The sequence below is a fragment of the Camellia sinensis genome, chromosome 9 (assembly GCF_055761805.1).
Source record: "Camellia sinensis isolate YWXY chromosome 9, ASM5576180v1, whole genome shotgun sequence".
Taxonomy (NCBI): domain Eukaryota; kingdom Viridiplantae; phylum Streptophyta; class Magnoliopsida; order Ericales; family Theaceae; genus Camellia; species Camellia sinensis.
In genome coordinates this window covers 95,781,928-95,795,493 of record NC_138969.1, presented here as the reverse complement: position 1 = coordinate 95,795,493, position 13,566 = coordinate 95,781,928, and the positions used below count along the sequence as shown (strand labels likewise).

Sequence of the window (13,566 nt, the reverse complement as noted above, 5' to 3'; positions counted from 1 at the left end):
TCCGACATGACCCCATCAACTGTCTTCTACATCGGTCTAACACGACCACACAGTGTCTGCTACAACGGTCCGACATGACCCCATAAACTGTCTTCTACATCGGTCTGACACCGCCATCCAGTGTCCTCTACACCGTTATGACACCACCATACAGTGTCCTCTACATGGTTATGACACCCCCATACAGTGTCCTCTACAAGGTTATGACACCACCATCCAGTGTCTTCACCAATGGTCTGACACGACCATACAGTGTCTCTTATCTTTTTTTTATTTTTATGTATTTTCTTGTTTTGTTCCTCTCTTCAAACTCAAGTTGGTTAGTTTCTATCCTCCTTGAGTTTGCGGGGGGCTGTTAGAATTTACCATAACCCACTCCACCTACCACCTCCACTAACACTCACTCCACCTACCACCTCCACTACCCCTTCACCTACTACCTTCTTCTCTTCTATATATGAATCATTGTAAACAGAATAACAACAACTTACATCAATCAATAATACAAGAGTTTTAACATTCCATTCCCTAGAATACTAACTCCTGTAACAAAATTGAAAAAGAAAAATACAGTAAGGGCTGGTAGAGAGAGTTTGTAGGGTCTGCAAGAGAGAGAGAGAGAGAGAGTCTGCCAGTTGAAGTTACATATAACCTAAGCAACAACAAATAATCTGTGTGTTTAAAGCTAAACTACAAGGTTGGGAATTCAAAAAAAGACCTGTTTCAAAACCATACTTTTCAATACCGTATATATAGACAATCACTCAATGTAAAGCAATTTAAGATGGGGGAGAATAATTAGTAGAATTTACAAAAACGCATTTGCATTACACTGAAGGGAAAACAAATGACTCATTTGCTACAATCCCAGGCAATAGTGAAAATAAGCCACAATGGCAGAAAGCTCAAAAAACGAACCTTAGATGATGCAAATAGAGCATCCCTTCTCGACAAAATGTAACGGTCACTAACACTCACAAAATAGGCAATAATCACAAGAAATGTTAGTTCACCAAGATTGCTAGTATCTAACATTTTTTTATGAATCACAAGGCCAATAAACTTGTATTCCCCAAATCATACCCCTAGTTAATTAGGATTACATGCAATGCCAGTTCTCTATCTCTTCAGTTTTTATAAAATGAAAAGCAAAACAATATAACAAACTAAAGCTCCCCTTTAATTTCGCATCTTTAGTGTAAGAGAAGCCAAGACAATGTAACAGATAATAGTTGGACCTTCATTCCCTTAGCTGTTTTACATTCTCACCTAAATCCTATAGATACCCTATCTAACTTTCCTTTCTATCAAATACATACAAAAATAGGACTGTACTGTGGAACACAATTTAAAATAACCCTTAAAAAAGAATTCACCGTAAAAGGCTTACAAGTTCAGAAGTGATAGTGAAACTATAGATTACAAACTCAGCAAGCTCTGTAAAAGATTAAACAAAAGACAAGCACAAGCATTTCCGGAAGTGCACGTCTTTGGGACAGAGCAACCATTAAATCACCCACATGGGAGTATTAAATGGGACGAACTGAACATAAATTGCTGTCTTTAATATATACAAGTCTAATTACTGTCTTTAACATGTACTTAGCAAACAGGTTCAATTCCCTATCAGCATAATATAGATGCTACTTCCAGAATATTAACTTCATGTGATAGTAAACAAGCAGCTGGATTTGCATCTCCTTGACTTGAAAAAGTTCCTCTTTTATTGATCAAGTATCAAGTATTATTATATGAAAGAAAGGCACCAAGAGGCCGTATAGACTTTAAGGCAAACAAAAGCATCACTTTACCATACCTAAGTCTTTACTCAAAAGTCAAAGTCCAAGAATTGTTTCAAGCAAGGGTCAACTACATTCGAGAATGAACTATACAAAAGGAATAATATTTTACTTTTCCATTCAAGATTGGAGCTTCCTTTCCATAAAAAATCCTTTGGTTATGCTCCCCCAAATAATACGTAACAAGCTAAAGGTTTCAAAACTCAGTCTTTGAAGCTCCCAAAATCTTGTGCCAGTCCTTTCTTTCGCTCAACTTCAACGATCTCTCTGCTCTCATCAGTGCTTCGCGAATATGAGTATCCTGTAGTATTAGCATATCAAATATTGTTACCTATATAAAATTTCAGACATATGGATTTTGAAGGGAAAAAAAATCTATTTAGGCCCAAAATGTGAAACTCAACTCAACAAGCCTTGTTCTAATTACTTCAGGTTGGCTACATAGATCCATTTCCTCCAATTGGTTCCATTGGCAGACATATCCTCAATTAAGTTTAAGAGCGCTTATAATATAATTGGGAAAAATTTTAAGACAAACCTGAGGTGATTTTTCAACTGTAGGCTTTAGATCTGCCACAACTCCCTTCCAATCTTCTATCAAAAGTCTCGCTTCACCCCTCTAAAAAGCATTATCCATAGTTAAGTAATCTTTAATTAAACAATTCAGGCAAATGCTTTTGGAAAACTAGGGGGCAAAATGAAACGAAAGATAACCTGAATTAAAGCTTCAACAAGCTCCTCATCAATGTCAAGTACTTCTGTGCAATTACTTACAACATCTTTTCCCCTACCAAGCTTAAACATGACCTTTCACAAACCAAGATGAAGGTGAATGTTGTGTGCCAGATGATTTGGGTCCAGTGCAAGGGCCGCTTTGTAGTCTTCCACTGCAAGACGCGGCTGACCCTTATTTTTGTTTTTTTCAGGCTGCATAAAAAAATCGACGTTTAAGGGTAACAAAAGGTTACAAAACAACATAAGATGACATGGAAATGGCCATTATTAAGCTCCAGAAAAGCTTATCGGGCTTACATTTTTAGTCTCCTTGAGTAAATTTTTCAATCCAAATTAAGCTTTCTTCAGTTCATGATGCTCGGGGTCCAAATGAAGACCTTTCTGGAAATGCCTATGGAAGACATTTAAAAATTTCCATATGAATGTAAGGATACTTTGGACAAAGTATAACAAATCCAATGAAAGAATTTCAACAAGATTTTAGTCTGTTTTATCACTTTGCTTTCTTATTTTCTTCCTATGTTTATTTTTTCTTTTCTTGGAAGGGGGAGGGGTTGTTTAGCTTAAATTTTGGTCACACAAACCTTAAAGCAACATGATGATCAGCTAAATAGTAGTAGGCATGACCACGTAGCAGTAATGCCTCCAGATTATTCTCATATTCTTTAAGAATATATCCTATCTCAATGATGGCATCTGAATAACCTTTGGTAGCTAACAATAACGTCACCATAAGGAGTTTGGCCTGAAGAAGAAGAGGAAGAAGTAGAACAAGAAGAAGAGCATCAAACAAGGTATTCTATGCATTGCAAACTTACAATAGCTAATATTTATGAAAATGAAGATGATCATGATGATAGTCAATACCCTTTAACACGTAGGAGAAAATACAAGTACAATTTATTTTTATTTTTATTTTGATCAGCAAAAAAGAACTTTATTAATGATGAAAACATATATTTACATATGAGAAGAACATCAATAAAGAGGTGGAAGAGAAGAAGCACATCATAGCTAACAAACCCAATCCCAACTAGATTGGCACCGAGAAGAAAGCTCCATCATCTGCAAGCTCAACCACAAAAGGATGATGAGAAACCATGCCCAGCAAGAAAGTAAAAAGAAGACCCCATAAACTCAGCCCCCAATTCAATCCCACAGTTCATTCCACACAATTCATTCCCACACAAATCAGTCCACACAATTCACTTGTAGAATCGCCCATCAGCAAAGCACCAGACCAGAACAACATCCCAATGTTCCACAGCCCTGAGTCAGCCAATACCCCATTTCACAGCAGCAAACACCATGCAACACACAAGTAGCTCCAGCAACAGGGCAGCTAACAGAAGATCATAGCAGAACAGTATAAGGCTTAAGGCTTTAACAACAAAGATCAAGAGCAAGAGCTAGCAGCACACCTCCTTGTAAGCCCACAGACCTCAATGCAGACCACGCTCCAGAGAACTGCAGCAGTGGCAAAGCTTGTGATGTTTATGATAGTAGTAGCTTCATGCCTTCATCCTTAGAAGTTTTGTCCTCTGCATCCATTTGAACCTTAGCCAAGACCACTTCATAGTGCATACGTGAGCCTTAACTCAGATCAATCCAAACAGAACACATCCAAGGGAAACAACCCCTCCATACCTTTCTAGCCAAAACCCCAACAGCAGCCCAAATTTGCACTTAGAGACAAGACCCTTTAATATCTGATCTATTACAGGATGGACATAAGCAACAACACCTGCAACCATCAACAACAACAACATACACATCCAAGGGAAAAAAATCAAACATATCATATTTACCCACAACATATCAGGACAGACCAACAATTCAGCAGTCCATATCAGTTCATAGCAGAACAGATTACAGGCAGATATAACAGTGCATAACAGTCCAACAGCAGTAGATAGCCCTAACATATCCAATTTAACCACAGCAGCAGAGCATTCCACTGCTGAGAATAGCAGTCCAAAACAAATTCAACAGCACAACAAATCATCCAGCCATAGCATAACACAACCTCCCAAAATCATAGCCCACACTCTTCAAGGTCCACCCTACACAGCGCACCACCCATGATTTAGCTAGACAGAAACCTCAGCCAAGGCAGACTCTAAACCTGTTGAAGATGATGAACAATCTCATTGACTGAGTAAGCCACAGCTGGGCAAGAGGACCTGATCCACAATGCAATCCTCACCTTGATGGAATCACACAAACTCACAACATCAGCCTGAGCATTTTTGAAAATACAATCATTCCTCTGCTTCCATACGGACCAGAGCATAGCCAGAGGAACAACATTCCAAATTAACTTCAGCTGCTTTGATAACCTCCAGCCCTGCCACCAATTTAGTAAACTACTCACAGACCCAGGAGTTACCTAACAAATACCCCACCATTTGATAATATTAGACTAGATCCTCCAGGTAAAAGCACAAAGCAACAACACATGGTTACCACTTTCCACCTCCCCATTAAAAAAAATACAATTCACGGATGATCAAGCACTACAACAAAAAAGGCCTTTGGTGACAGACAAATTTTGTCTCCAAACATCAAATTTTCGTCACTAAAGTGATCTGCGACGAAAAAAATTTGTCACTACGTTTGTGGCCTATACGTCGTCGCTGAAAGTAGTTGGTGATGAAAAACAATTTCGTCGCCTATTTTTTATTTTTGGCGACGAAATGTTTCGTCACTGAATGTTGAATTTTTCGTCCTCTATAACATCAATTTCGTCGCCAAAACTAAATGATATTTTATTTTAATTATTTTTAGCGACGAAATATTTCGTCACTAAATAGATTTTAGTGACGAAAGTTTTCCTCACCAATGATATGGATTAAGGTGACAAAAAAATTCGTCACTAAAATGAGCAAAAAAGAAAATTCTTCAATGACAAAAACATTTAGAACACCAATTTTTTGCAGATAGCTAGAAGACTTAACTCTCCCTTTCCATGCTAACCAACCAAAAAATTGAACCTTAGGAGGAGATATATTCTTCCAAATGAAACCAGCAGTCTTGATATTAGCTCCATCACCCAATTGACTCAATCTATAAGCTGAAGCAACTGAAAAAGACCCTGATGCCTCTGCAGTCCAACTCAATATATCTCTCCTACCTTCCTTGAGAGCCGGAGCATTAAGTAACATTGAAGTCATCCTCCTCAACTCCTCTACCTCCCACTGAAACAGAAACCTTCTGAAGTTCAGATTCCACTCCTCAGCACCAGTTCTTCTGCTATATACCAAGTCCACAGATTCATCTTTTCTCACTAATACAGAATATAATCTAGGGAATACATCTTTCAAACAAACATTTCCAAACCATTTATCCTTTCAGAAAAGTGTTCTCTTACCATCTCCAATAACTAGAGCTATGTTATTTTTTAAAAAACTCCACCAGATCAGGCCTACTTGAAGCAAGCCCCAATATATCTTTCCATATCAAAGAGCACCAGAGACGTTCCACAGGTTCATGCCACCATCCCCTCCCAACCTCATTATACTTGTTGCATATCACCTACTTCCATAGTGTTTTTTCTTCAGCCCCAAACCTCCACAACCATTTTAAGAGAAGGCAATCATTCATAAGCTTGATCCTCTTAACTTCTAATCCCCCTTGACTTTTACTTTTTGAAATCTCCTGCCACTTTACCAAATGAATCTTTCTTCTAAGTTCATCACCTCCCCATAAGAATCTAGACTGAACTCTGACAATTTCTTTTGCAACCCCTTCTGGCATCCTGAACAAAGATAGATAGTAGATTGGTAAACTTGACAACACTGACTTTATCAGTGTTAATCTCCCTGCAAAGGATAGGAATCTCCTCTTCCAAGAGGCTAGCTTTTGTTTGCACTTATCAATCACAGGTTGGCAAAACCTTCTTCTCCTTAGACAATCTCCCAAGGCATCCCTAAGTATTTTAAAGGCAGATTTTGATGTAAGCAGTTCAGTTTGTCAACAAATCCTTTAGTGAGGTTCTCACTAATGCCAATCCCACACACCACACTCTTATGGTAATTAATTTTTAACCCTAAAAGCATTTCAAAACATTTTAGAATTCTCTTAACATTCCCAATCTCCTCTCATTCTGCCTCACAAAATACAATTGTATCATCTGCAAATTGAAGATGGGTGATCACAAGATCGTTTGAGCCAACCACAGCCCCTCTGATCAATCCCAGCTATAGAGCTCTACCCAAAAGAATATTTAGACCTTCAGCTACAATATTGAAAAGAAAAGGTGATAATGGATCACCTTGTCTAAGACCCCTTTGAGGTGTGAACTCAGATGTTGGTGATCCATTGACTAAAACAGAAACTCTAGCTGAAAACACACACTCTCTCATCCAACTGATCCATTTGGCACCAAACCCAAAATTTGCAAGCATAGAGAAGAGGAACTCGTAGTTAATTGAATCATAGGCTTTCTCAAAGTCAAGTTTTAATACTATGCCTTTCCTATGCTTCTTCTTCCAACTGTCAACTATTTCATTTGCAATCAACACACCATCCAAAATACTTCTACTTCCAATGAAGGCTGATTGAGAATCACTAATGATCTTTGGCATAACATGCTTGATCCTATTAGACAAAAACTTTGCAAGAATTTTATACAAAGAGCCTAGAAGGCTAATAGGCCGATAGTCATTAAGACAAGAAGGATTATCAGATTTTGGAATCAAAGCAACAAAGGAACTATTAATTCCATGAACCAACTTAGAGTTCTTATGGAAATCTTTCATGAAATGAATCACATCCCCCTTAACAATTTGCCAACACTTCTTAAATAACATCAAATTAAAACCATCTGGACTAGGTGCTTTATTACCTTCACACTGCTTCAAGGCTCTAGATATTTCCACTTCTGAAAATTCAACTTCAAGTACTTCCCTAACCTCTGCCCCCCCCCCCCCGAAATGGAGTTGAAAGGGCCAGATAAACTTGGCCTTCTAGGCCAACTTTCCGCAAAATGATTCCTAAAAAGATCCAACGCTGCAGCCCTTATATCCACAGGATCTTCCAAGACAACTCCATTCACATTAATTGAACATAAGGCATTCTTGTTGTTATGCGAAGTAGCCATAACATGAAATTTTTTTGTATTTCTATCTCCTTTTAAAGCCCAAGTACAATAACATAATCCAATGATTTTGTTAAGTTGCCTAAATCATAGAGATTCATAGCTATCTTGAAAGCACTCTGAGCCTACAACAATTGAGAAAGTTCCTTCTCTGCAGCCTAATTTCCAAGTTTCAACTCTATAATTTTTTTTATAGTTTTTATTTGAATCCTCAGAGGGACTAAAGATCACAATGGGGTGGATAGACTGGGTTTTACCCTCTCCATCCCCATCCCCATCCCCATCCCTATCCCTATCCCTATCTCTTGTCCCCAATTCCCAATTTTTATTTTTTCCCCATCCCTATCCCTAATCCCCAATGGAAACCAATTTTTTTCTACCACCCCCACCCCATTTGCTTTGCTTCATTGCTTTGGTTTAGGTATATCTCCATAATATAAACAAAACAAAAGTAAAAAATTAAGAATTGAAAAAAGTGAGTGAAAGAGAAAAATTGATTAAAATTGTGTTTGGCTTATAGATTTGAAGATAGATTTGGATAGATTTTATAGATTCTTTTTTTTTCTTCAAATCTCTCCTCAAATTCATGAACCAAATACAATCTAAAAATTATAATTTAAAAAAAAAAGCTGTACTGTTTCAGTTTTTGCTTCTTCTTTAGATCGAGTATTGCTTTAGTTTTTTTTTTTTTCCTTCTTTAGATCTAGTACTGTTTCAGTTTAATAAAAACGAAAAAAAAAAACAAACGAACAAAATTAAGAAGAAAGAAAGTAAAAGGCAAAGGAAAAATCAATTAAAAGAAAGAAATAACTTTCGAATTATTAAAAGAATCTCAAAACAAGAAAATATTAATTAAAACTACTATCATTTTCACATATCTAGCATGGGGTCTGTTGCATATGGGGTTTGGTTCAGTAAAATCTAATTTTCCCCCTAAATTCTTATTTGCTTCTAAGCTGTGAATATGTTTCTTTGTTTATTTAAATTATTAGGAGGGTAAAACCCACTCTACCCGCTTTATTACCATCCCTAGTCCCTTTGAGCTATTTCCACTCAAAACAATCAAACCTCTAACAAACATGATTAAATTGATTATTGTTGCAACTGCTAGTGACACAAACACGGGTGACCTTCCCTTCCTACCACAATCAATTTGACAAAGGTGGGAAATCATTTTCATCCTTTAGACGATATGATGATTTTGTTGTAGCCTTAATGTCCAAAACAGAAGGGCTCAACACAATCCTAAACCTAGGGTCCAAGAGATAAGACTGAAATATTAGGGAAAGGAGAGGAGAGGTGTAACAACCTCGACCTGTAATTAGTTTATAACCTTTGATTAAGAATGCCAAATAAGTAATTAAGAGAGAATTCTACATTAATTGCATGTGTATTGTGTTATATGTGCTTATATCTGTTTGATGTAGAAATATTTGCTTGTATTTCTGATTCGATATGCGAATTGAAGGCCTTATCGGCATCCGATCACGAAATTGACTCGGTTTATGTGTTATTTGGAATTTTTAGAACATTATGGTAGGTTCAATTGAAATTCAATTTAGAACCAAATAATTAGAATAAAATAGTACCAATGGATTAGTCTTAACTCAACTTAATTAACTAACGCTAATTAGGCCTATATAAAGCTAATTTGATGCTAGACTATTCCACTATACCCTCGTTTCATCATCTTTGAGACTAAAACTGTGTGTGTGTGAGAGTGAGAGAGAGAGAGAGAGAGAGAGAGAGAGAGAGAGAGAGAGAGAGACATTGAGATCAAGCAAAGGAATTGAAGGGAATTTGAAGGAATTAGCTTCGAGACTCTAAGAACTAGTCATTTAGAGCCCAATTGAACTCCTAAGGTAAGAATTCAAACCTTTAGCTTTGTACTTGAGTTGGTTAATGCATGAATTTAAGAGAATTGAGCTAAAAGATGCAAGAATTAGGCTGAAGAGGTAGAATTAGGATCAAATCATGCATGCATGCACATGTCATGGTCTTTTGAAGATGTTTACTCAATAATTTTCACATGCATGACCTTACCTTGGCTATGTTTTAAGAATTCATCACATTTCTTGCCATTTGACCTTAATTGATCATGTTTTGGAAGGTTGGAGTTCATGACAATACATGCATGTTACGTTTTGGAAGTTTCAAGCTTTGTTTTATATAATTGGCAAAACTTTTGAGCTTGATTTTATGAAATGGTTTGTAATTCATCATTTACTATAAGTCTCTCAATGTTTTACTAAGTTTTGGCCCAAAATGATGTGTTTTGAAGCTTTGAAATAGAGTTTTGAACTTGGGAAGTAAATCTGGAAATTTCAAAATTTGCACTATCCGCTCGAGTAGTGGAGTCTACGCTTGAGCGAAGAATTTGAGCTCCCAATACTTTTGCAGAGTTTGGGGGTTAGCTTGAGCAGCAAAACCTGTGCTCGAGTGACCACCCTTATTTTTGATCCTCCGCTTGAGCGTACGAAGTTGCGCTTGAGCATAAAATGAGAGCTCTTGAAAGTTTTACAGACTTTGCTGACCGCTTGAGCGACTGAAGTTGTGCATGAACGGAGACCCTTTTTACTCACTCTATGGCTCGAGCGACCGTCGAGCATAAAAATCATGCAACTAGTACTTTTGCAGACTTTGCAAACTTTGTAGATCGCTCGAGCGAACTGCCTTGCTTTTGAAAATTTGGCTAACTGTTTCAACTTACATTTTGGCATTCTCATTGCGTCTTAGGCATTCCTAAGCCTTAATAAAGAAATAATAATGAGGATAAGGATTAGAAACACGCTAAGATCGAAAAGAAATGAGTTATATGTTTTTCCGAGCGTATGTTTCAACGTGTATTTATTATGTGTTTGTGTAGGCCACGTGCCATAGATTGTTTGATCCGACTGTTCTATCCATTCTGCTATCAGAGCCATTTGTGAGTAACAACTCTGTAAAGTTATGTTTGATTATAAGTATTTTCTAACTGAAATGTTATTTTATGAATCATGAATGAATTTCCATTTTTCTGAAATATATTTGTGGCATCCTTAGTTCGCGTGGCTCTCGCCCGGGGGAAATAATATCGTGGTCTATGTTATATGGTCCCCGTCTGGGGGAAACAATATTATGGTCTATGTTATATGGTCCTTGCCCGAGGAAAACAATACCGTGGTCTATGTTATATGGTCCTCACCCGGGGGATACAATATAGTGGACTATGTTATATGGCTCTCGCTTAGGGGAAACAATACCATGGCTACTTATGCACAATATATGGACCTTTGGGGTTGTCAATACTGACTATGAATGTGGGTCCCAGGACCAATTTGATATGATAGCTAATGGATGTACCACATATAATTACTTATGACTTTTGATAAGTTTATGAATCTATTTCTGATATGAATTATAAGTTTTGAAACCGTTTGGACATCATTCATGAAACCTTTACTCTATTGTTATTCACTAGGCTCTAGCTCATCATATTATTTATGTATATAGGTGATTAGGAGCGTGATCAGGCCTGAGCTACTGCCTAGATTCTTTTGTGTTGGCCAGCCACTATGTCTCCCGAGGAGGTTCTCGTTTTAAAGTGGTCATGTTCTGTTAACGAGTTTTAAGTTTTTGTTTTCTTCTGTTTGACTGAACAAGTTTTTGTAAGTTGTATTTATGTGGGTTTTGGGTTATGTAAGACTAATGTAAAAATGACGTCACTGATGTATATATAAAGTTTTAAATTTTTTATCCCTTGTATGACAACATAGCTCTATGGACATTGTATGTTTGTATTTGCTTCCGCTAGCCCCTGTATTTTGTTTCATTTGTTCAAAGGCGTTTGCTAATCTCAGGATTACTGCCCGGTTATGGCACTAAACCTATAGGGCCAGGTTTGGATTGTGACAAAGTGGTATCAGAGCATGAGTTATACTGCAGACACGACTCCATAAGAGCTATAGGATGTCCTAGAAAAGAAATAAGGACATCACATCTGTATGTGTGAGTGTGTGTGAATTATCTAGACATATTTGAACTAGAGTGAAATGACATAAACATATCTGAATTGAACATGAACATTGAGGAACTGCAAAGAATTAGTTGCTTGTGTTTATTAGTGGTCTGTTTACCTATAACAAATGGAAAATCCAAGAGTGATGGTACAACTGAATCTTCCGAGGCTCGAATGAACCACATGGAATGGATGTTAAAGGCTTTAATAGAAGCAATGTTACAGCAACAGAGACAACGACCTCTGCCTCCTCCTCCCCCTCCAGTCCAAGTAGAGCTGGTGAATAATGACATTATCAATTTGACTAAAAAATTTAACAACTTTTCTGGGTATTATTGAACCATTGAAAGCTGAAACGTGGATGTTAGAAACTGAGAAATTATTTGAGGTGTTTCCGTGCTTCGAAACTCAAAAAGTATTGCTGGCAACATATACTTTGAAGGATGAAACCCGACGTTTGTAGATGCTTATCCGAGACACTAATGGGGCATTAACCTGGAATCAATTTAAGGAGATCTTCTATGAAAAATACTTTCCACAGTGTTTTCGAGATCGAAAGGTGTCTGAATTCCAAGAACACAAGCAAGGCAATATGTTAGTGGCCGAGTATGAGGCCAAGTTTACTGAATTAGCCCGTTTTTCACTACACATGCAAGATACAGATTATAAGAAAGCTAAACAATTCAAAGGAGGGCTGGATCTAGATATGTTTGATCAGTTCGGTGTATTGAAACTGCCTAAATATGTTGATGTGCTTGATAGAGCTCTAGTGGCTGAATCCAACTTGGCTGCAACGAAACAAATGAAAGCTCCAATAACTGAATGGAAAGGCAAGAGATCTGGGTACAAGTTCAGAAAGGGTCGTTCATTTGTTACGAACAAGAAGCAAAATACCGGATCTACTAGCAGCTCAAGTCAGAGTAGTGGATCTACACCTGTTTGTTCTGAATGTGGAAGAAAACATAAGGGTGTTTGCTATCTTGCATCTGGAGCTTGCTTCTAGTGTGGCAAGATTGGCCACATGATGAAAGATTTCCCACTCATAGTTGAAAAGGCCAATCGTCTTGCAGCAAGTTCAGCCAGATTCGTTTCTGCACCAAGATCAGATGCGAGAACCAATAATGGGAGAGAAACTTTAAGACAAGGTCGAGTGTTTGCACTCGTGCCTAGCGATGTCCAAAACACTAAATTTGTGGCATCAGGTATATTCCCTATTTGTGCTCAAAATGCATATGTGTTGATAGATTCTAGTTCTACACATTTATTCGTGTCGCATGCTTTTTCTCAAAAATTGACTTGACCACTAGAACTTATGAATTATTTGTTATATGTATCTACACCTTCTGGGGATTCTATGATGTGTGCTTATGTGTATCCTGCGTGTAACATCATGATTGGGGATATGTTATTATACGTTGATTTGCTGCCATTAGACATTGCTCATTTTGATTGCATATTGGGTATGGATTGGTTGACTAAGTACCACACAACTATTGATTGTGTTAATAAATCTGTTATTTTCGACCACATGTCTTGCCTGAATTTGTGTTTGCTGGGAATGGGATAGTTCCACCTCCGTATATGATTTTTGCTTTGAAAGCCGTCAAATTGCTTAGAAAGGGATTTAGGGGTTATTTGTGCAGTGTCTTAAATGTGACTTCTGATAGCCCTAATGTGGAAGCTATTCATGTAGTTTATGAATTACCTGATGTCTTCCCAAATGAATTGCTCGGGGATCTAATTGATAGGAAAATTGAGTTTACTATTGATGTAGTAACTGGAACACAACCTATTTTCAAAACCCTTTACGGAATGTCAACCTCTGAATTGAAAGAATTGAAAGTCCAACTTCAAGAACTATTAGATAAGAAATTCATTCGTCCGAGTACTTCACCTTGGGGTGCTCTAGTTCTATTTGTTAAAAAGAAAGATGGGTC

At 37.4% G+C, this 13,566-nt stretch overlaps 1 protein-coding gene across 1 annotated transcript; it reads right to left on the bottom strand.

Annotated features, from left to right (window-relative positions):
* Nucleotides 1-1,457: 1,457 nt before the first annotated feature.
* On the bottom strand, nt 1,458-11,922 carry LOC114317139 (dnaJ protein P58IPK homolog A). Its single transcript, XM_082889232.1, is given in 8 exon segments — nt 1,458-2,100; nt 2,338-2,418; nt 2,514-2,726; nt 2,832-2,925; nt 3,119-3,279; nt 3,402-3,436; nt 7,682-7,852; nt 11,748-11,922. Coding segments are annotated over 8 exon segments (1,035 nt in total). The 3' UTR covers nt 1,458-1,995.
* Between the last annotated feature and the right edge of the window lie 1,644 nt (nt 11,923-13,566).